The following is a 20960-nucleotide window of genomic DNA, read 5'->3' as shown; positions in this document are numbered from 1 at the left end:
CGAATGTTAACACTGAACTCACATCACGTGGATGTTTGACTCGTAGTATTGGGGCAGTTCCTCCACAGTTAAAGTATTTAATTCATCGTTGTGTTAAGAAACTTGAATAGATAACTCTTGAAGATAATTCAGAACCTCAGAGCAAGGTCATCAATTACTCGACAGGGCTTGTTCATTATCTTTAAGCATTTCGAAAACAACTGAGCATTGTTTTAGGCGAACGCTTGAGAATAACCTCGAATATTGTATAAGGGCATATTGCAATGTTCATATTGTAAAATTAAGCATTGTCCAGTTTGAAGCCGGAAGTGGTTGGGTTTGTGCTTTAATTTTGAAAGGACAGCGGAACTCCGAAGATGTTCTCAAGCAACGGAGAGAAAGCTTTGGGGGCAACAAGCGAGTAGATCTGAGGAAGGAGTGAGAAGCCTCGACGATGAGGACGCACGACGCCAAGCCCGAACCGAACTCAACCGGAACGGACCTTTCCAGCCGTAGCGTCCCGAAGCATGAGTCCGTGCGCAGGCCACAGGGAGACGAGGCAGACGCAGCACGGTGATATAACCTGACCACCTGCGGAGTTTTGTTGCTTTGGATCATTACACGGGTCCGGTCGGCTCCACGATGCCTTTCTGCAAGCGCACTGTCCTGCCGAGGGATTTGTGCAAGTCCGGCGTTGGCGTCAAGACGTCGGGAATGTTCGCGGACCTGGCCGACGTGTGCGCCTTCACCCTGGCTTCAGTGCTCCGCCAACTTTCGGACCTGTCCCGACACTCGCTGGGAGTCCTGGAGGAGTTGGAGGGCGAGCTGGCGTCCGTGTGCCTCAGGTCCGGCGCGCTGGAGGGCAGACTGGGTCGACTGGTCGAGATGCTTCGCAAGGGTCCCTCCACACACACAGGTACGAGAAATACAAAAAAAGTTTGTTGGCCACTTTATTCTCAGTGTTGACAACTTGATAGATGGAAAATGTGATATATATTCTTATCAAATGAAGAATATTTGATAATATTGAATGAATATTGATAATGAATATATTCAAGTTTTCTTGAATTTCCTTCACACGCCGCTTGGATCCATTTAATGCACCTGTTCAGCTGTGTGTCAATCAAAGTTGCATTTCAGGATACGTATGTGTCAAAATTCACCGTGTTGAGAAAAAAAAAACATTTTCAAGAATATACCCCCCTCATAATAAACACTTGGTACACATATAAACTTTGTTTTTCTTAAATTCCCTGCTCACTCATTAATTTGCACATCTCCAAAAAGAAGCCAAGAGTGCTTGCTTCAGACAAAAATATCAATGAAACAGCCAACTTCAAACATACCTTGTTTTAGCTACAAAAACTGAAATGAGCATCAATGTTACAATAAATCCACTGATACTCCTGTGAAGTTGCGCAACATTAAACTGGACCCGTTTACTGTTTTGTACAACCAGCAAAAAAAAAAAAAAAGCTGGGGTTCACTGCATTACTTTTGCATCGGCCAATATTACAACCACAGCCTATAATGTTTGCTGGCAAATGTTCCAGAATTCAACTTTCTTCATCCACCAGCAAGCATGTTTCTGTTCTAGCTTGACGGGCGCGTGTGAGTAATAGAAAGTCCCCCAAACTGAGTCCAGATGTAGCTGGAGAGTGAGATAAAAGAAAACATAGCTAGCTGCCTTTGGAACTTGCAGGCACGGCGGACGTTGACATTTTGTGCGGGTGTGCCTTTCTGCAATGGAACAGAAAAATATCCTGGCTTTCCTCCTGCGTGCTGTCAAAATGTGTGGGCCCCACTAAGAGTGGGCACGAGATGCGCTGGGTTAAAATGGATCATCAGTAGATGAGCTTTAGCGTCACTCGTCCAACACCTCCCTTCTGCCGCCTTCTCATGTAGAAACAAATATGCAGCGCATTGACGTAACTTGGCAGCAGCAACGCACCCACAAAAGTTATCGCTTGCAAAATGTTAGATTCCTTTAGGGGAGTGCCTTGTTGTTTGCTGTGAGTGTGTGCATGTCAAGGGGAGAATGACGGTATAAGTAAGAAGGTGGAGGGGGGGGGCTCAAACTTAACAGGTAGCGTGTGGACAAGGCTATCATGCTGTGCGTGACCCCAATAGAGCGCCTCGTTGTTGCAGCCAATTTCCTTAAAAAGACAAATCTGTTTTTTGGATGGAAGTACAATTTTCTGTTCTTTTTCACTCGGCTCCTTTTCAGTTGAATTGTGTTTTCATGTAAGCTAGGTTTTATTAGTCCTGTTTTTTTATTTGTAATTTGGGCTATTTGTCAGGTGTAATAAAACAAAAGACAAAACATCGGAAAATGTGTCAAATTAAAGCATAAAAGTTTCAATGAAGTCAAAAACTTTGAAGAAAACAAATTTGAAAAAGATAAAAACATTATTTTTTTCATAGATTAAAAAAAAAGTTATTTTATCATGTGAAAAAAGAAATCTAAGTGATGTTTTTTGGGGGGAGCATCAAAATAAAACAAAAGCTAAAAGATTTACACACACACACACACACACACACACACACACACACACACACACACACACACACACACACACACACACGCGTGCTTTTTGTGGCCGTATTCCTGCCGGGAGCAATCCAAGAATGTGAACAGGAAGCAAATTGAGTTGTTTGTGCTCCTCAATGGAATTCGACCTAAAAAGTGATTTATCGGGCCTCCATTGCGTCCCCCTTGCCAGGTCCGATCCTCGTGGCAACTTGTAGCTGTGACGGCCCCGTTGCCGATGAAATCACGGGTCAGGTTCCCATGGCAACGTCAGCTTCCCCAGTTGGATAACCCCTCCTAGTTGCCCCTCTCCTTTTGCCCGGCATCTCGTTTTCCCACCGTCAGTCAATGCCTCAGTCCCACGTTACCATAAATAGTGCTTTGAGATGTTCTTTCCGAAATATTTCTTTTTGATGGATCTCAATTTTTCTTCATGTGATGATTATCGTGATGCTCTGCAGCAATTTATAGTACAAAGAAAAACGATGGTGATGAATGAAAATCGGAGCGATTGAGTAACAATAGTGATAGAAAGCAGGAAGTGTGCGCGTGTAGAACTTTCTTTAGCTGCAGAAACTTGGGTTTAGTGCGCGCCTATTTTCCGGTCAGAGCTTTTTCATGTTCAACACACACATGCACGCACGCGGATAAGTCATGAGACTTCTGTTTATATGATCTCATTGGGAGAAGATTCCCGTGGCACTCGAATAAAAGAGAGGGGGGGTGGGGGTCGGTCGTTTAGGGGAGGGTTTGGGTGGGGGTCTAGAGGAGGCCAATTGTCCAAAAAGCAGATGTTTTCCCCATGATGTAAATGTAGAGGCCAGTCAAGTTAGTGGCTTGAGCGTGTTGTGGACTTAGATTGCACACAAAAAAGTTCAATTAAAACTTCCTGCCTTAATAAACAATAATCAATTGTCAAATGTCTACTTCAAAGTTAAATACGACCAAACCGTATCGAAATGATTTTTAATCAACGGCAAAGCTACATGATTATGTTCAGTTTGAACATTGAGTCATTGTTTCACTTACCACTAGAGGGCGGTCACGAACCTCTTCTCCTGTCCGGCTACCTCCACTAAAGTCTGCTTCCTATTAGCAAGCATGCAGAACAAAAACAGACACCCCCCTCACACACACACACGCACACGCACACGCACACGCACACGCACACGCACACGCTCACGCTCACGCTCACACGCACACGCTCACACGCACACGCTCACACGCACACGCTCACACGCACGCGCACGCACTAGCCCACTTCCCCTCTGCTTTTTCCTGCGCACTGCAGGGTGAGCGTGAGAGGGGAAGGGTGCGTTCACTGCCCTCTTGTGTTTTGCAGCTTTCCAGGGCAAGCATTGGTCAGGTAGGCCGAATGGAGTGCTGCGTTCTTTCACACTTTTTTTTTTTTTTTAAAGCAAGGGAGCTCACCGAACTCTGTTTGTTGCTGTGGCCATTCAGGAGAAGATTATTTGTGATTGCGTTTGAGCTTACTTGCGTGTCCACCCGCGTCTCAGCTGCCAGGATGAACCCTTTCGCTTTGCACATGAGGAATGTGTGAATATTTGCAAATTTGGATTTGAAGAGATGGATATATTTTTTGTCATTATGTATTCTCGGCTTTGAGGCTGATTTATTGTTTGGCGTGAGCGGGTGAAATCGGTTCTGGCATACAGAAAAGCAAAAGTGCTGGAAATCCTAAGTCTTAAATGGCCACTTTATTAGGTACAGATGCACATGCTCTTAAAGCTTTATGAGCAAACAAATATTTTAAAAGAAAAACAATCATCTGGATTTCAACCAGAAGCTTTAGAAATGATGATAAGAAAAATAATCTTGTAATATCTATTTCTTTCATTTTTGCCTTTTCCACTAGAATAAAAATATATATGCGTTCAGAGGGTGTGGGTTTGATTCCACCACCAGCCCGCCCTGTGTGGAGTTTGCATGTTCTCCCCGTGCCTATGTGGGTTTTCTCTGGACACTGGTTTCTTCCCACATCCCAACAACATGCATGGTAGGCTGATTAAGCCAACCTTTTTTTTTTTTTCATATTTGGAAATGTATTTGTATTTTTTATTTTTAAATTACTCATTTTTGTTTTTGCTAGATTTATTTTAAAATCGAAGTTCTAAAATTAAAGGTTATTAGTCAAAATTGTTTTTAACACATTTAGGTGCTTATAATTTAGTTCATTTCACTTCATTTTTATACATTTATTTCAGAATTAGATCATCCATTATAATGAATTCATACTATTTTTCTTCAAAAATTGAATTATTAAAATGAATTAATGAATTTTCCTCTTCATTTATTAAATAATCATTCTATCACTTCATTTATTGTAGACAAAAGAAAAAATGAAATGGTTGTTATATATTTAACAATTTTTTATATCAAGTGATTGGTTAATTCATAAAAAAATAATTGGGAATAAAATGTGCCAGTGCACCTTAAGACATGTCCCCAGCTCTCTTCTCCTTCAGCATCCCATAATAGCTGGGTCGTGCCCCCCCTTCCCAGTCCCCCCCCCCCCCCCCCCACACACCTCACCTCATGTGTCGCGCTCCCTCGCTCCAACACTCACGCTCGCCGTCCTCTGATTGGCTCTCGCCAGACTGCCTCTTTTATCAATTGAGCTGCGGATGCTGGGATGCGACTGGCTGGATGCTAATCAATGCAACCACTGCTCTCTCTCTCTAGCTCCCTCTCTCTCTCTCTCTCTCTCTCCCTCTCTCTCTCTCTCTCGCTCGCTCTCACACACCCAACATATGATTAGCCAACAGCTCACGTAAGCGAGGTATACTGAAACATCCACAGACACACACACACACACACACTCTCTCTGCGCCTCTTTCTGTCTGTGCCTCTCGCCCTTCTCCTCACACACGCATCCTCTGTCAGGGGATGCAGATGTGACGCCTCTGGCACGAGGGCCACGCATGATTCAGTCTTGATTTTTGGTCCGTGCGTGTCGTGGAATGCATCCGTGATGTTTTGGGACAAGAAGAACAGTGCGGGCAATCCACAAAGGCGGCCCAAAGGGAGACACAGACCCAAATCGGCAACAGGTACTTTTTTTTTTGCATACATGGAACCTGATCCGGCATGTCCGACTCAAACTCGCAGCTTGGATCACGTCATCGCAATAATTGCAACGTGTACGGTCACCGAGTTTGCTCCCGTCTTGCCGTGGTTTTGGGATGAAATGGGTCAATCAGTCAGCCGCCGAGGCGAGAATGAAGCGGGCTTGTGTGCATGCGTGCCCATTTGCGTGTGATTTAATGGGCTGCACGAGCTCGTCCCGCGTGAGCTCGCCGGTGAGCCCGCCGTGGCTAGGAAACAGGCGAGACGCATATCCATATACTTGATATACTAGTCATGTACTAGTCCACCCTTTGTCCTCACTTGTAAGACAATCCAGCTCTTGTGCCTTTCTAATCACTCCCCCCCCCCCCACACACACACACACACCACCACTATATGACATGTCTGCAAACTTAACCATACCACTCGTGCAACGTGAAAAGCACCACACATTAACCAGTCGAAATTTATTATAACTTTATTAGTTGCACGCGGTTGCCAACTAGTTGGCCTCACGTGCTAGTCTTCTGTGCAGAAATATCAGATTAGTGAACAAATTGGTAGTCGTTTGTGATACTACTACCCTAGTCATTCCACTAAGTGCATCTTACAAAGTACACACTAGTACATGGATTGTTCAGTGCACTATTATTTCAATGATATTTTTATAGATATTAATTAAATGCTCAAATGCTTTGTCAGTGTGTACCAGTTGACGTATTACTAGTGAAGCGCTAGAACCTAACTGGTAGTGAGGCAAAACTGTGCATTAGTTGACAAGCGTGTGCTACAGTCACCGTGAGGGAACCACAAGATGTGAACTAGTACACACAGAGTGCGCATGCGTATGGTGTACGAGGAATCCTCACACTTTTTGACCTTGACGCCATGGGAAGCGCAACCCCTCCACAGCTGACTTTGAAATATGGCCGGCCGCATGCTCATTCATGATCATGATGAAGATGACGTCAACCCGGACGCAGTGGCGACCGACAACAAAGAGCAAGGCAAAAAAATAATTTACAGACAAAGTAGTGTGACAGCAGAGAGGCGTGCACCTCCGGCTGCTGTTGCCGTGGCAACCGCGCAGGTCAACGGAACGGCAGCCGGACCAGCTGATAACAAACGCGCTTGTGTTGTCTCATTACCGCAACAACAACAATCGCTGCATGATGTGGCCGGTTGGCCTCTTCTCCCTGATACGTGTGTATGCGAGTTGAGGAGTTTTAAATGTGTTCTGCCGCTATCTTGTTAGCTTCACTTGGTTGTGCTAAACAAGTATAACCGTAGTGCTAATGAACTATGTTGAATTGAATTGGGGAGTTTTTTTTATGGCGCTTCATCAGCCTACTTGCTCATATGTACCACATGTTGAATTGAAACAGAGAAAATGGTGGCAATTAAGCTGAAGTGATACGAGTCATTTTTGGCAGAGGATAAAGAAGATGTGCACATGTGTATTTTATCATCTGTCTGCATGTGCTGCTTCCGCTTGTGTTCAAATAGAAGTCTTGCGCATTCTGTTGCACTTTGTTTGTTAGCATTTAAGCTAAGCTAGTGTTCGTTTCATTACTTTGCCTGTGTTTAGAACAACTTGTGAGAAGGAGGAGGAGGAGGATTTCCTTTCATTCTAGGTGGGAATGAAGTTTTCTCTCCTCCTGCTGACGAGAGTTGCTTTGGCCCGCCCCCCGATCCCCCCGTGTGGCGCTCCCTCCACGTCAATACACCCGTGTTTCTGCAGGCTATCGGATATGCGGCGTTTGTGGGCCAGTCCGGGTAAGAAAGGGGCGGGAAGGCATCTACTAGTTGTTTGTGATGATTCTGAAACGCGACACTTTGACGGGTTGACTTTTTGGAGACGGCTGCTTTTGCTCGGAGACGCGCGGGTTGAACCCTTGTGTGGATATCTGCTAGGGGAAAGGAGGTCATGAAGTGTTTCCATTTCGCAGCACAAATGGTTTGCGATGGAATGTGACATCAAGTGGAACATGCAAGTAGTGTGCATGTATGTCACAAATGGTGCACATGCATGCACACTACTTGGGTGGTTGTTGTTGGTGCTGCATCACCTAACGCCTGCAATTTGTTTATCCGTGTGTGTGTGTGTGTGTGTGTGTGTGTGTGTGTGTGTGTGTGTGTGTGTGTGTGTGTGTGTGTGTGTGTGTGTGTGTGTGTGTGTGTGTGTGTGTGTGTGTGTGTGTGTGTGTGTGTGTGTGTGTGTGTGTGTGTGTGTGTGTGTGTGTGTGTGTGTGTGTGTGTGTGTGTGTGTGTGTGTGTGTCACAATGTGGTTGTAATAGTTTTCAATCCCGCAGCATTTCTGCGTTTCCAACTCACACAAGACCTTTTCACGCAGGGAATGAACAAATGAATCATAACATTACACCTGGCAAGTAATTGGAGCTGCAGTGATTGATATTTTTTAAGTTGAGTTATTTATTTATTTATTTATTTATTTATTTATTTATTTATTTATTTATTTGGGATGAATAAAAAAAAATCTCCTCGTTTGGTTTGTAACATATGGAAGAAAAACAACAAAAATGTTAACTGTTGCGAAAATATTTACTGATGAGAGGCTGAAATTTTGACGATAATTTCTTATTTGTGCAATTTCAAAAACAAGGTCTGCAATTGATTATTGATTGATTATTATTAAAATTCTGTAGTTACTCAGCTGGAACCAACATTAACTACCTGAATCAAGAAAAAGAGAAGCTTCTGCCATTTGAGAAATTCTGGAAGTAAGGAGGATTTTTTTTTCCTCTTCCAGTTGTCGTCATTTAGCGTGGTTTTGTTTCTCATTTGATCATGTCGGTGACTCAAGCTCAACTTGGGAGAAACTTTGCCGCCTCTAAATGGCACGCGCATCTGTAGAATTTCACACGGCATGAATAATAGTCGTATGAGCTGAAAACGACTCGCTTCTAGCTTGAATTCAACTGGAAAAAAAAAGAAAAATTAGAACGCTCCCTTTTGTCACACACCTGGTGATTTGTGTTCATGGTGACATTGTAATTTCCACACGGGCTTCCTCTGCCATGTTATCTCCAGGAAGTCCACGGGGCCACGTTTCCCGTCAAGTCTCCCGTGAGTACGACTGTTGAGACCTCAGCAGAATGTCCGATGAGGTGTCGCTTGTGTCACTGATACAGACCCATATTGTATGTATGTTTATGGATCTACCGTTTTTTTTTTTTATCAAAGGCATTTTTCTTCAAGAACTCTCTTTAGTGTGACACCACTATCAGATTATCAACTCATGCACTAATGACAGTGATGTTGGATTATCGACTTGTTAAATTATTCCTTTCTTCCCTCATTCAATTTTGACTTAAATTAGTACGACTTTATCTAAAAAAAAAAAAGTTATTTTATTCTTGTAACATTTTTTTTTCTGTGTCCATGCAGCTGTCACCAATTTTTCATGATATTATTTTCTTACCGTATTTTTCGGACTATAAGTCACAGTTTTTTCATAGTTTGGCTGGGGGTGAGACTTGTAGACAGCAGACACATTTATGTGAAATCATTAACGCGTTATATCACTTCACATGCTATTTTCACACTAAACCGCATGAGGGCGCTCTAGGCCTGTGGAATAATTGGAACTGCAAATGATGAGGCAAGCCCCCCAAAATGATTTATACTCCAGTGCGACTTCTTTCTTATTATGCAATTATGGATTTTATGGCTGGTGCGACTTATACTCAGGAGCGATTTATAGGCCAGAAAATAGGGTATATGCTAAATTTAGAGTTTGTATCCCTTTGTAAACCTCTGGAAATATTTGTGGCTTGATATGATGTCGCCGTATCGTTAACATTGGCGTGTTTTGAAGAAATAGTGTCTCGGTATAATTGTAACCAACTTGGGGACAATGGGCAACTATTCTGCCTCAATTTTAGTGCCTCGTAATAAATATAATGAAGAGGATATATATATATATATATATATATATATATATATATATATATATATATATATATATATTTTTTTTTTTTTTAACTATTCAACAAAAGTGTCCTCAGGGCAGGCAGTGGTTTCCATAGTGACAGTACATTTGCCTCTCCAGCAGGGGGCAGTGCTGAGGCAGCCTTACCACACGTCCATCCCTGAGTGTCCACTTTTTCAGCCAGCAGACATGGGGCGGATGCATTTGCTCCATCTACGTGCGTGTGTGAGCTAATTAACAGCCTCCACAGGCTTTTCCTACCAACATGTACTTTTAATTGTGAGGCAGCATCACTAAAAGTCAATTCCATCTCAGATGGACACGTTGATATGGCAACATTCATTTTGTGAAGGGTCTGCCTTCCTATGTTGCTGTTGACGGCAGCTCACATGATCTGTTTAGTTTGTGTGCTCTGGTGACCTTCCTCTTCTATCTCCGTCCGTTCCACACCCCTCTTCCCTCCTTGATCTTCTCTCCTTCCTTCCTCGTTCTCCCTGACAACACACGGCGGTGTTATGTAATCTCTGGCTATTAGTTATGGAAATTGTGAGCGTTTGATGTACTTTGCTCTCTGTGTCTCCTCCTCCTCTCTTGTTCCCTCTCTCTCTCTCTCTCTCTCTCTCGCCAGCCTCACTCGCAATAATCTTATTTCCCACCCTCTCTTCTCTTCTCTCTCTCCGTCTCTCTCTACCGCATCCATCACTTGCTCCCGCCTCCCGCAGCCACCGTCGGACTCGAGGTGGAGAGTGTCAGGCGCGGAGGCAGCAGCAGCAGCGACGGCGGCGGCAACGGCAACCACCGTCACAACCACGCCGGAGGAGGACGGCGAGGGAGCTGCGACCACGGCAATGGCGCGGCCCGCTTCAGGTCTCCATGGCAACAGAGCGTGAACGTGTTTGGCTCGTGGAGCAGGCCCGAGTGTGTGGAAGAGCTGCACCAGCAGGCGCAGCTTAACCTCCAGAGCCTACTGCAAGGTACGGACGGACGGACGGACGGATGGATGGAGAAGTAGCGAGCGCGGTTTGGTGGATGGAAGGTGTGTGCGTGCGTGCGTACGTGCGTGGGTGGGCATGCGTGTTACTGTGTTTACTTGCGGCACATTGAATATTTGCGGCTGTGTGTGTGTGTGTGTGTGTGCGCTTCTCAGCATATACAGGGGGGCACTGCAGATGATGCAGCCTTGTTATTGAAGCTTCTGATAGGGTGTGTACGTGCGGGTGTGCGTGCGCACGCACGCCAGTGTGCCAACATAGCGCTCGGAAAGTGCCCACTGACAGTGGCTGTCACTCTTCCTTATTCCAGAGATTTTCAGCGTGAAAATCCGTTTGCTGCTACTCCTCTCTCTTTTTCATCGTCACCATGCAAGCCCAGGCCATCGAGTAGAGACCACATGGGAAGAAGCTATGGAGGGGACCAATTGACATCTAAATGCGCCCGCTGGTTTTGTTTTCAATCGTGTGGCGAGGGTTAGCATTATGACATGGTGACTTTTGTAACGGTCTACATTGTACTTTCGTGATTTGTTGGTCGCACGATAAGCAATGATCAGATGATGCATATTGCAACTTGCAGACTTGCTTTTTGTTGTCTTACCCATTGCTACTTGTGGCCAAGCCGGTGCGCTTGTCATGCTTGCAGACTTTCTTATTCATCGTCTTGTTTTTCTTGAACTGTATAGAAGATGCTCGTGTGTGTTGGAAATTAAATAGGACAAATTGGGGCCCATTGAAACCAAATTGCTGGGTCGTGTTGGCCTGGAATGAACCAGCCGTTAGCCGTTTGGGAGTTGTCTTGAACCCCTGCTGGTGTTGTTGACACGTGAACCAAGAAATTTAATCAGTTCTCCTGGCCATGTTTTATGGCTTTTTTTTTGAAAGAAATACAATTTTTGCCGCTATCGACAATCAAGGGTTGTGTCGCACACATTTTTTTATTTTTATTTTTTTTTATTCATTAAAAAAATATTTCCCACCATAGACAGTCAAAGATTGCATCGCACACCTATTTTTATTTATTTATTTATTTATTTATCTATTTATTTAAATATTTCCCATGGACCTACTATGGCAACGTGGTGTCAATGAACTGTCTTGAAGTCAACTGCAGAGCTTCATTTTGACACAATTACGGCTTCGTTATCATCTTGTGGGATTTTAGTGTCAAGAAATATGTCGAGGTGTTTAATTTAAGCAAAAGCAGTGCTTAGTTACAGCCCACGAGGAACTACGTTTTCCTGATGAGCGTGATGTGCCGGCAGGAACATCCAGACAAGAAGTCATCATGGGTAGAGCTTCCGCTTCCCACGACTAAATCGGTCACCCGGCTTTCACTCGTCCGTATTTTCCAAGCTGACGTTTGGGCCGTCCGAGGCTAACTCTCGGTGCCAGCTCCATTTGATGGCTTGGCGTGTGTGCACCCGGAACAATCTTAGTGCGTTATAGCAGTGCGATTGTGAATGCAATGCTCTTTGAATGCAAAAAAAAAAAAAAGGACTGTTTGTCGTCCATATATTCGCATCGTGGAGTGAAGCCAAGCGTGTACACAAAAAGTGTACACAGACAAAGATGAACGAGGGGCTTTGTTTGTGTCCATTTCCCCTCTGCGCCTTTCAAAGGGTGACCCGTTACACCCGGGCACTTATTATTATCGAGGATGTCTGACTTTCTTGCTGAATGCTTTTGCACACACACGACACACACTAGCGTTGTTGTTGTTTTTTTTTATTTAATGATGCCCCCCAGCAGATGGCAGTATGAAAATTGTACACACCCTTGTTTCAATGACTATTTTTTTGGGGGTGATTCTTAAAAAAACAAATGAGTCTCTGTTGTCATTTTCAAACCTTTTTTCTCCACCACAGTCATTCACTGGTAGTTCCCCGTTTTGGCTGTTTCCAGTTGGCCCCAATCCCAGTGTTCAGGTCAAACAGCCAGCCCACCTGAGCATCAATTCCACCCTGTTGACGGCGCAAAATGTTGACTAGCTCATACGGCCTTCTGTGCATGGGTCAACTTACTAATGAAACGCTCCTTCCCGCAAGGCTCAAAGCAGATTGAGATGCCATCAGCACCTACAGTCGCTGACAAAAAAAACTTTTGGCCAACTCAGCGCTCCCAAGTGCACCCCCCCACCCCGAACCCCCTGCCTGTGTTGCTTAGCAACCACACTACCTCCAGTATGGAATCCGTATGAAGCAAGTTTAACCCAGTTCTCTATACCTCCGTGTGTGCGTGTGCATGTGTGCGTGTGTGTGTGTTGCACACTGAGGGGCTTTAAGGGATGAGTGGAGACTGGGTCAGGAGTATGTTTTGGGGGGGGGGAAAGCTTTGGCTGGTGGCTTGTGAGGGGGAGTGGCTGTGTGTGAGAGAATGTGAGGGGGGGGCAGGGGGACCAAGGCGGGCTGAGAGGGGGGGGGGGGGGGTTGGAATCTGTTTACAAAGGCCAGGGGGGGAGTCGTCTAACTCTAAACTGCAGGAGCAGAGGGGAGTGCAGCAAGACTCTGCTATGAAGAGACGGAAAGTGGAGAAAGCAACAAAGAGTGAGAGTTGCAAAGCTGCCGGATTTGAAAATGCATTGAAGGAGTTCAAGTGAGGCTTGTAATTGATGCTAAACGTGTGTGTGTGTGTGTGTGTGTGAGCGTGTGCGTACATGTTTGTTTGGGTTCTCGTGTGGAGGAATGTCGCGCTAACACGACGCGTGTCTCTTTGCCGTGTGCAGATTTTGAGGAGCAGCTGTGCGACGGCAAGCCGGCAGGTCAGACATTCCGACATCCGCCCTCGCAGAGCTCCGACGACACCTCCCTCGGTCGCCGCTCGCCCGTCTCCCCCGGCAACAAGCGCCCCGACTTCATCTTTCTGGTAAAGGCAGCTGATTGGATTGTGAATAGTATCACCGCAAGAAAAAAAAAAACGCCACGCGGCCCCGGCTCGGAGTGTCCTCGCTTGCTCCTTTAACGTTAATGGAACAGTGCGATGATAAATTCAGTATGAAATCCAATCAAGTGGAAGCAGTGCATTGCACATGGAGCCACATCACATTCACACTCTCAAAAGGCTTTTATTGAAATAATTAAGTGTCTCTCGGATGGAAATGTGACATCTCCATTAGGAATTTATCGCACATGGCATGAGTGCTGCGTATCTTTGCAGCCAGATGGAAAGCGTCTTCTCCGGGACACGATATGGGCACCTAAAAAAAAAAAGTTATGTTGCCATGGCAGCCAACTGGACGACTGAGTCCTGAGACCTAAGTACTGAGGTGATTCCACTGGCAAGCCTCTTAAATTGCTCTGTGAAGTTCACGCCTGATGGGGCTGATTTCAATGACTCGAGACATGACTTAGATCCAAATTCCTTTTGACAGCAGCCAACATTGTTCCGTCAACTTAGAAAATGTCCGGGACGCTAAAGTACATGGCAGTTGCGGGCTCGCAAGTTCTTCAGCCTGGCTAACAACTGGAACACATTCGAAAAAAAAAAAAAGTAGTTTGGAGTTTTTGGTCATCCATCTGATCCACCTCTCCTCCAGCCGGCATCCAAGCAGCTCTACGAGGATGAGACAGCCTCGTCAGTCTTCGGACTGAGGTCACTGGCCAGCCCGTCTCCATCGCCATCCCCATCGTCCTGCGAGTCGGATCGCCCCCCGTTAGGCTGGAGTGCCAGACCGCCCGTCGCAGAGAAACCTCGCTGGCACCTTGGCAGACGCACGCCGGCTCAAAACACAGCAGGTGAGGAAAGTAGCGGATACATATGTCGGGTGACTGGTATATTTAAAGCGAGCTCGTAAGTCCAAAATGGTCCCACCGCGCCAGCGTTTTTGGATGAAAAGGTCAGGTCTGTTGAGACCTGATGCATTGCATGTAGTCACGCGCCTCCGTTGGACACCATCCATCTCCTCCTTTCCGCTTCTTCTGTACACGAGCCAACAGGTAGCCGCCAGCCACCTTGCTGTTGCCATGGTAACTTGCCACTCTACCTCTCTTCATAGTAACAACAACAAAAAATGGAAGAAAGTCAGGGAAAGAAAGCAAAACAAGCAAGCGGCACACGAGACCATACGTGTCGGCATGAAAGACAAAAGAGGGATGAAAGAAGAGTGAATGGAAGCTAATAAAAGAATATTTTGTCGTCTCGTCCACTCGAGCTCAGTTTTTGTACCACATCTCGGCTCAGGGAAAGAAAATGTCTGTCATGTCTGGTCTGCAGGTGAAGGAGGAGGAGCCGGAGAAAAATTCCATGGTGTGGATCTCCTTCAGCACTCGGCCTCCCCATCCCCCTCTCCAGTGGAGCACTTCCACCAGCCCCGCTCCCTGGAGCCCGTCACGGACACCCCTCAGCAGAACCTGACCCTGAGGAAGATTCACTCCAACCTTGACAGCACCTCACCCGCAGGTGTGTGCGTGTGAAAGCGCGAGAAACTTCATTTGAATGAAGTTTGACCATCCCTCCTTTGCAGATCTCTTTGTGGAGCAACCAGGAACCATGGACCACTCTGGCCTGGTATGCTCCAATTCTAGCAACTGGAACGGACCAAAAGGCTCCACCTTCTCTCCCGGTGCTTGGACCGAGCCATACAACTATATCGCCAAGAAAGGGCCGGCGGTTCCGCCCAAACAGCACAGTGTCATCGGGCATACGGGGGTCGGGACGCAGGAAGGCCTGATGCTCGTGAGCAACTCGACTATGTCAGACAATTCCGGGAGGCAGAGGATGGAGAGGAGGAGAGAGACCGAGGGGGCCGCGGCGGATTTCGGGAGAGGTGGCGCCGTTGGAGCCGCCGAGGCGGGCAAGGGGAGGGGCATGTCGACGCGCTCGTTAGCTGCGGCTAACGCATTCAAGTTCCGCGAACGCTCTCTCTCCACGCCCACAGACTCGGGTTCCTTTTGCTTCACTGAGATTGGCACAGATCAGCCGGATGGGACTCTCACAGCCACAGGAAATGGGAATGTGACGTCTGCTGAGCACCAGTGGCACCATCAGAACTTTTTGGGTCTCGGTGACAACTACGCTCTCCTCTATCCCAGGGGGAGCTCAGAAGATAGCGCCAGTACGGCCGACACAATCTCCGTTTCCGCGTCGGACTACAGTGCCGAAGCACGCTTGTGCCTGCGCTCGCGGTCCATCTCACTCAAGAAGTCCAAGCGCAAGCCGCCGCCTCCGGTGAGGAGCGTCTCTCTGATGAAGAACCTCGGCCAGGCTGAGGGAAGGATCCACCACGAGGGCGGTCTGCACCGCGACGGACGGCCAAAGAGCCTGCACATTCCCAGGGACCACTTCCCGGACTTCCAGCCAGATTTTCTTTTGCCCAGCTCCAGATCCGGGGAGCTCGGGCCGGGAGGCTGTGACGGACCTCCAAACTTGGAGGTTCACGCACCAGAGCGAGAGGCAGAACCAACTTTGCCCTCACCCTGGCAATTGGGAGAGTGGAAGAGCAGCGACCCCTACAGGTAGGATTGTTTGTGACTTGGCTGCTCTGGATATTTCCTTTTCCCTTTACGCTTTTCCTTGATTCCATCTCCCAGGTCTCTATCAGGCTCGAGCACCGCGACGGGCACGACCGTGATCGAATGTATGAAAGTGAGAAGCAGTTCCGAGTCGTTGCTCAACTCGCCCGCCACCTCCAGGGCCACGTCACCGTCGCACCTCCTCACCGAAACGGAGGTCAAGCCCGTTTCCCCCTTCAAGCCCCCCGGACTCATGTCCCCGTCGAGCGGCTACTCCAGCCAGTCGGAAACTCCCACCCCGACCGTGCCGCTCAGTCAGGCAGCGGGTGGGGGGGCATCGGGGTCGTCCGGCACGTCGGCATGTAAGATGCGGCCAAAGATTCCCGAGCGAAAATCGTCACTTCCGTCCCCGAAGGATCCTGCCGCCAGGTACAGACTATCCTTCGAGATGCCGGGCAATGCCCATCTGGAGCTGTCGTCCATTAAGCCAAAGCAAAAGGCGAGCAGACGGCATTCAGACACGTCCACGGCGACAAAGCCTGGAAAAATGAGCCCCGGCTCTTCGCAGGTTCTCCCAGTGGTCACCCAGAACGAATTGAAAACAATTCGGCTTCGTTCGGTCTCGCGAGGCGATCTGGAGGACTGCCCGGACGGCGCGTCGGACACCATTGAGGAAGAACAGCAGTGCAGAGACTTTGAAGACGAGGACGCCAGCCCGCCCGCCACCCTACCCAAACCCAAGCCACCAGTCGCCGTCAAACCCCCTCTGCCAAAACGCCCCCTTAACCTGCTTCTGAAGTCCCAGTCCTCTACCTCTCCTCTCGTCTCGGACTCACCCCCGGCGTCGCCCGTGGACCGCCCCGTGCCCCTGGGCAACATTTACAAAGTCATGAGGAAACCCAAAGCCAAAAAAGCTCAGTCACAAGGTCTCACAAATCCAACTGCGATCCCCGATTGTAATTCCATGTCCGGCATACACGCCGCCTACACCCAGTGCCTCTTCGACCTGCCTCCCCTCCCGGAACCCCAGCCGCTTCTGGAAGACCCCATGCTGGAGCCGGAATTTGACCTTCAGCTCGGGCCAGAGGACGGAGGCTCCCTCCCTTCTCCTGGCAGTAACCAGGAGGCCCTGGAACTCCAAGACAAGAGCAAGACCCTTCCTTCAAGAATGACAATCTCCTGTCTGGCAGAGCTCTCGGACAAAAAGAAACTCAAGGTGGGAACAAATGTTGTTAACAGCTTTCTTTGGTAATATTGACCTCCAAGACCTTTTCTCGCCAGGTTCCTCCTCCCGTGCCCAAGAAGCCAAACGTCCTGCTCCTTCCTTCGTCAGCTAACAGCGGTCCAGACCGCCAGTCCACACCGACTGACAGCCCACTGGGCCCGCCGTCTTTCGGGGACGCGTTCCCGCCAGACAACATTAGCATAAGTGCTGAAATGTCAACACAGGATGAGAATCACTTGGGAGCGGACGCTTTGACAGAGTCTTCGTTTCATGCTTCCCTGCTGGAATCTTCCCAAGCGGAGCCGGAAGAGAAAAGTGCCGCTACGGGGACTGGGGCAGGTATGTTGGTGGAAAGTAGCGATGGACTCCTTCCCTTCTGACTTTTGAAGCTTGAATCATTTTGATGACGACTTGATATCCTGTTCAGATGACATCCTCGTCGGGGATAAAACGGTGCTTCACATTGTGGAGGAAACGGACGAAGACTTTTCGGCCGGCGCGTCTGCGACACACACCACCGAAGACCTGTTCACCATCATACACAGGTGGGCTCCACCGGCAGTGACGGGCTCGGTAGGACTTTGCGACGAGGCAGCCGGAGAACGAGGTTTCCTGGCAACGGCTCCAGTGACCGTTTCTTACTTTTCTTTGCCGTGTCCACGTTTCTTTCCTCGCTGAGATATCGATTCACACGCGCGCGCACGCAACTCTGGTCTCTTAGCAACAGAAGCTCGTCATTTTTCGGCGTGAGGCTGAAAATAGCTCGGAATAACGTGAAGGAAGGTTGAGGATGAGATAGAAAAATAGGAGCAGGTCCATCTTGAGCCTTGTCTTGAGTTCTTAAATCATATTTTTAACACAGTGATGATGTATTGTGGCAGCTTGGTCCTGCAAGAAATGAAAGTCGTGAGTGTCGGTACCACCCAACAGTATCCGTGTCTTCTTCTCGGCCAGATCCAAGCGAAAAGTTCTGGGTCGCAAGGAGCCTTCCGACTCCTTCGGAAGCCGTCAGAGTCTGACGTCACCCGTCAAGCAGATGAACCTCCAGCGGTCCAGCTCCCGCAACGAGAACTTCATGGCCCTGCTTCAGAAAAAGGGCAGCAAGTCTTCCAGCGCGGGGGCCAGGGTGTCCGCTGCTGAGCTTCTCAAAAGCACAAACCCTCTGGCGCGACGTGTCACAGAGCTTTCCGGCGACGGTGGCGAAATTCAAGGCAAAGTCGGTGATCAGTGAGGACGCTCCAGTCTTGATAAGCTAGCGGCTAACGGCTTTGCTCCAACCACTGGCTGACCATTTGTGTTGTCCATTCCCATCATTTTGGACCAAATGGTCCCTGGCTTGGTTGGAGTTGGAGTCGGAGTGTTCCTCATTGAAGCTCTGGGAGAGTTTGCAAGAGCAGAGAGGGGAATCCCGCCACTTGGTTGGTGGGAATGTTAGACGTAAAAAGTATGTAAAAACATCAGAAGGGTAAACCTTTATTCTTTTCTCCTGGATGACACCAACGAGCCCTGATGAAGATCTTGATGATGAAGAGTCATGTGATTTTAGGAACTCGTGTCATAATAATCCATCTGACCTGTCCACATGTCAAATTCTGGTTCAGATGTTCCACAAATGGATTCAAGCACGATTCTTCAACGTCAGGAGGCAATTACCCCCCCAACTTGTTTGGTGTCTTTTGTGCCAGTAGGACGTACACATTCACTATTATGTATGTGTTGTGTATCCAAAGAACAACAAACAAGACACTGCCTGTGTGATGGAGAACACACACAAAACAAAGAACAGAAATGTCTGCACAAGCTTGTGTGTGTTGGCATGAGTATGTGTGCGCACAAATCCTCATCGTCATTATCCTCATCATGCCTGTGGAATTTCTGCATGGAGAGCATGAAGCAGGTCTCGGGAGGTTTCCCTTCTCGTTTTGGTTTCCGGTGACGGGAGCGAGGGTGCGTGTGCGCCCACGAGAGTGTGTTTGTGTGTCAGCGCGCCTCCATGGGCCGCCCCTGATGCATGACGTCACTTCCTGACCCCCCATCGTTCCCATTGACCTTCCCATCGTCTACACCAGCTGAATGTCAACAAGCGAGCGGCCACAAAAAGACGTTCATTCGTTTTTAACTGCCTTTCCGCGCTGGACCTCAGAACGGATCACAATGACGAACGGGGACACGGGAAGGTCGGCTCACGGGGTAGACTTTTTTTTTTTGGGGGGGGGGGGGCGTTCTCGCCACTGTGTCAGCTTGCCCTCTGGTGGCGGGAGGTTGCGACGCACACTCTTGGTCACCGTCACGTAAAAACGCATCGCTGCTTCTGACCACTCATCAAGTGATGCTTTCTTTTTTTCTGACAAATTTGACAAATCATATTTAACAAGTTTGTTTGCCTTGCATAACAAAGTTTGGCTGCCTTACTGCAGCACCATGCCATCTATTTGAGATCTGGAATTTTTTGGGGGGTGTGCAGGGTTAGCAGCCAACTTGACAAACTTTTAAACGTCAGGAAAGATTGCCATTGATTCATTTGCTTGATATCCACTAAGTGGGCCGTGTAAAAAAAAACACAAAAAAAACACCTCTCTTCACTTTGTGTGTGAGTGCGCGATGCATCAGATAATCTTGCAGCAAGGTTGTGTCGTCCGTCAATTTGTGTACTTTGAGTCGTAGGCTGTTTGACGTGAGCATGCTGCACACAACTCCAGCTGATGACGCCTTGTTGTAAAATGCCCAGTTCACAATCCAAACCCTAGACGAGGCGCCCGTCCGCCACTTAAGGGCAGCTTAGAGCAACATACATCGATAGTCAGTCCACCTATTGAAGTTCTATTTTTATTATTCCTTAAGGGAAGAAAAACATATTTAAAGGAATATTACATATATGTATTAAATCCCCTTGTGGCCCATCCATTGGTTTGGTGTAAGCGCCACATTCCAACATGCCAGTGCCATGAAGTGATTCTATCATAAATAAATTATTTTTCTTGCGTAAAAAACTTTAGTCTTTGATTACTTCAGATGCTCATGTCCAAAAAATGCCCCAATGGGGTGCAAGCTGGGTTGTGTCTGTCAAACATGCTAAAATATTGCAGTTCATTTCAGTCACAAGATTCATGCCACGTGTCACCTTTGGGGGGGGGAAAAAAAAAAAAGAAATTCAAATTTACATTACCTTGCGTCAGGGTCACCAGTAACATGCCGTTATCACCAAGTGTGCAGTTTTGCCTCACTAGTAGTAACATGTAACAGCTTTTTGTTGTTCTAGTAGTTTCAACGATTCTATAGTCGTTCAAATACAAATATTGACCCAAAAAAAAAATGCTCAAAGAACCTGCCCAAGCTTTGAGTTACTGATGTGTCCTTTCTCACTCGTGTGCATACACACAGGAGATGGCTCATCAGGGCCAAACAAGCAAGCTGCACACTTCCTGTTTCTGACAGCGCAAAGCACTCTATGCTATCTACAACACACACACAACACACACACACACAGGAAGGACTGACAACTACAGGCTGGGTGGCATGCGGCTTGGCGTGTGTGCTACTTGATTTTTTTTTCAGGAAAGAGCCCCAGAGGAGGAGAAGGGAAGCATCATGAAGTGATGTGCGGCGGATCTCGTCTCAGATGAAAGTGACCCTGGTAGCTGGACCGGGGAGGGGCTCATCATGTGAGGGGAAGCAGCCGAAAAGAAAGATGGAATGAGAAGAAAATGCAGCAGCAGCAGCACAAGCAGCTTCCATTCTCTTATT

The 20960-nt window shown here is 47.5% G+C and overlaps 1 protein-coding gene across 4 annotated transcripts; it reads left to right on the top strand.

Annotated features, from left to right (window-relative positions):
* Nucleotides 1–201: 201 nt before the first annotated feature.
* nhsl2 (NHS-like 2) lies at nt 202–20219 on the top strand. Of its 4 annotated transcripts, none has more exons than XM_085906044.1 (10): nt 202–895; nt 10272–10523; nt 13267–13406; nt 14077–14275; nt 14754–14939; nt 15004–15994; nt 16070–17207; nt 17273–17555; nt 17644–17761; nt 18171–20219. In XM_085906044.1, exons 1-10 carry the CDS (start codon nt 622–624, stop codon nt 18445–18447), a joined length of 3858 nt encoding a protein of 1285 aa, XP_085762170.1. In that variant the 5' UTR covers nt 202–621; the 3' UTR covers nt 18448–20219. The 4 variants fall into 4 exon arrangements, with proteins under 4 accessions (XP_085762170.1, XP_085762172.1, XP_085762171.1 ...); XM_085906045.1 differs by lacking the exon at nt 202–895 and adding an exon at nt 9724–9766; XM_085906046.1 differs by lacking the exon at nt 10272–10523 and having other exon boundaries at nt 203–895.
* Nucleotides 20220–20960: the final 741 nt, after the last annotated feature.

Source organism: Syngnathus leptorhynchus, chromosome 2 (genome assembly GCF_054491065.1).
Source record: "Syngnathus leptorhynchus isolate UIUO chromosome 2, UIUO_Slep, whole genome shotgun sequence".
In the NCBI taxonomy this organism is placed as follows: domain Eukaryota; kingdom Metazoa; phylum Chordata; class Actinopteri; order Syngnathiformes; family Syngnathidae; genus Syngnathus; species Syngnathus leptorhynchus.
This window is presented reverse-complemented; position numbering and strand designations above follow the sequence as displayed.

Bases quoted from the DNA above. Each gene is read 5' to 3' on its own strand.
- nhsl2 (XM_085906044.1), top strand. From the start codon at position 622: ATGCCTTTCTGCAAGCGCACTGTCCTGCCGAGGGATTTGTGCAAGTCC. The intron at 13,407-14,076 runs GTAAAGGCAGCT...CCTCTCCTCCAG, and splicing joins GCCCCGACTTCATCTTTCTG to CCGGCATCCAAGCAGCTCTA. The intron at 15,995-16,069 runs GTAGGATTGTTT...TCCATCTCCCAG, and splicing joins AAGAGCAGCGACCCCTACAG to GTCTCTATCAGGCTCGAGCA.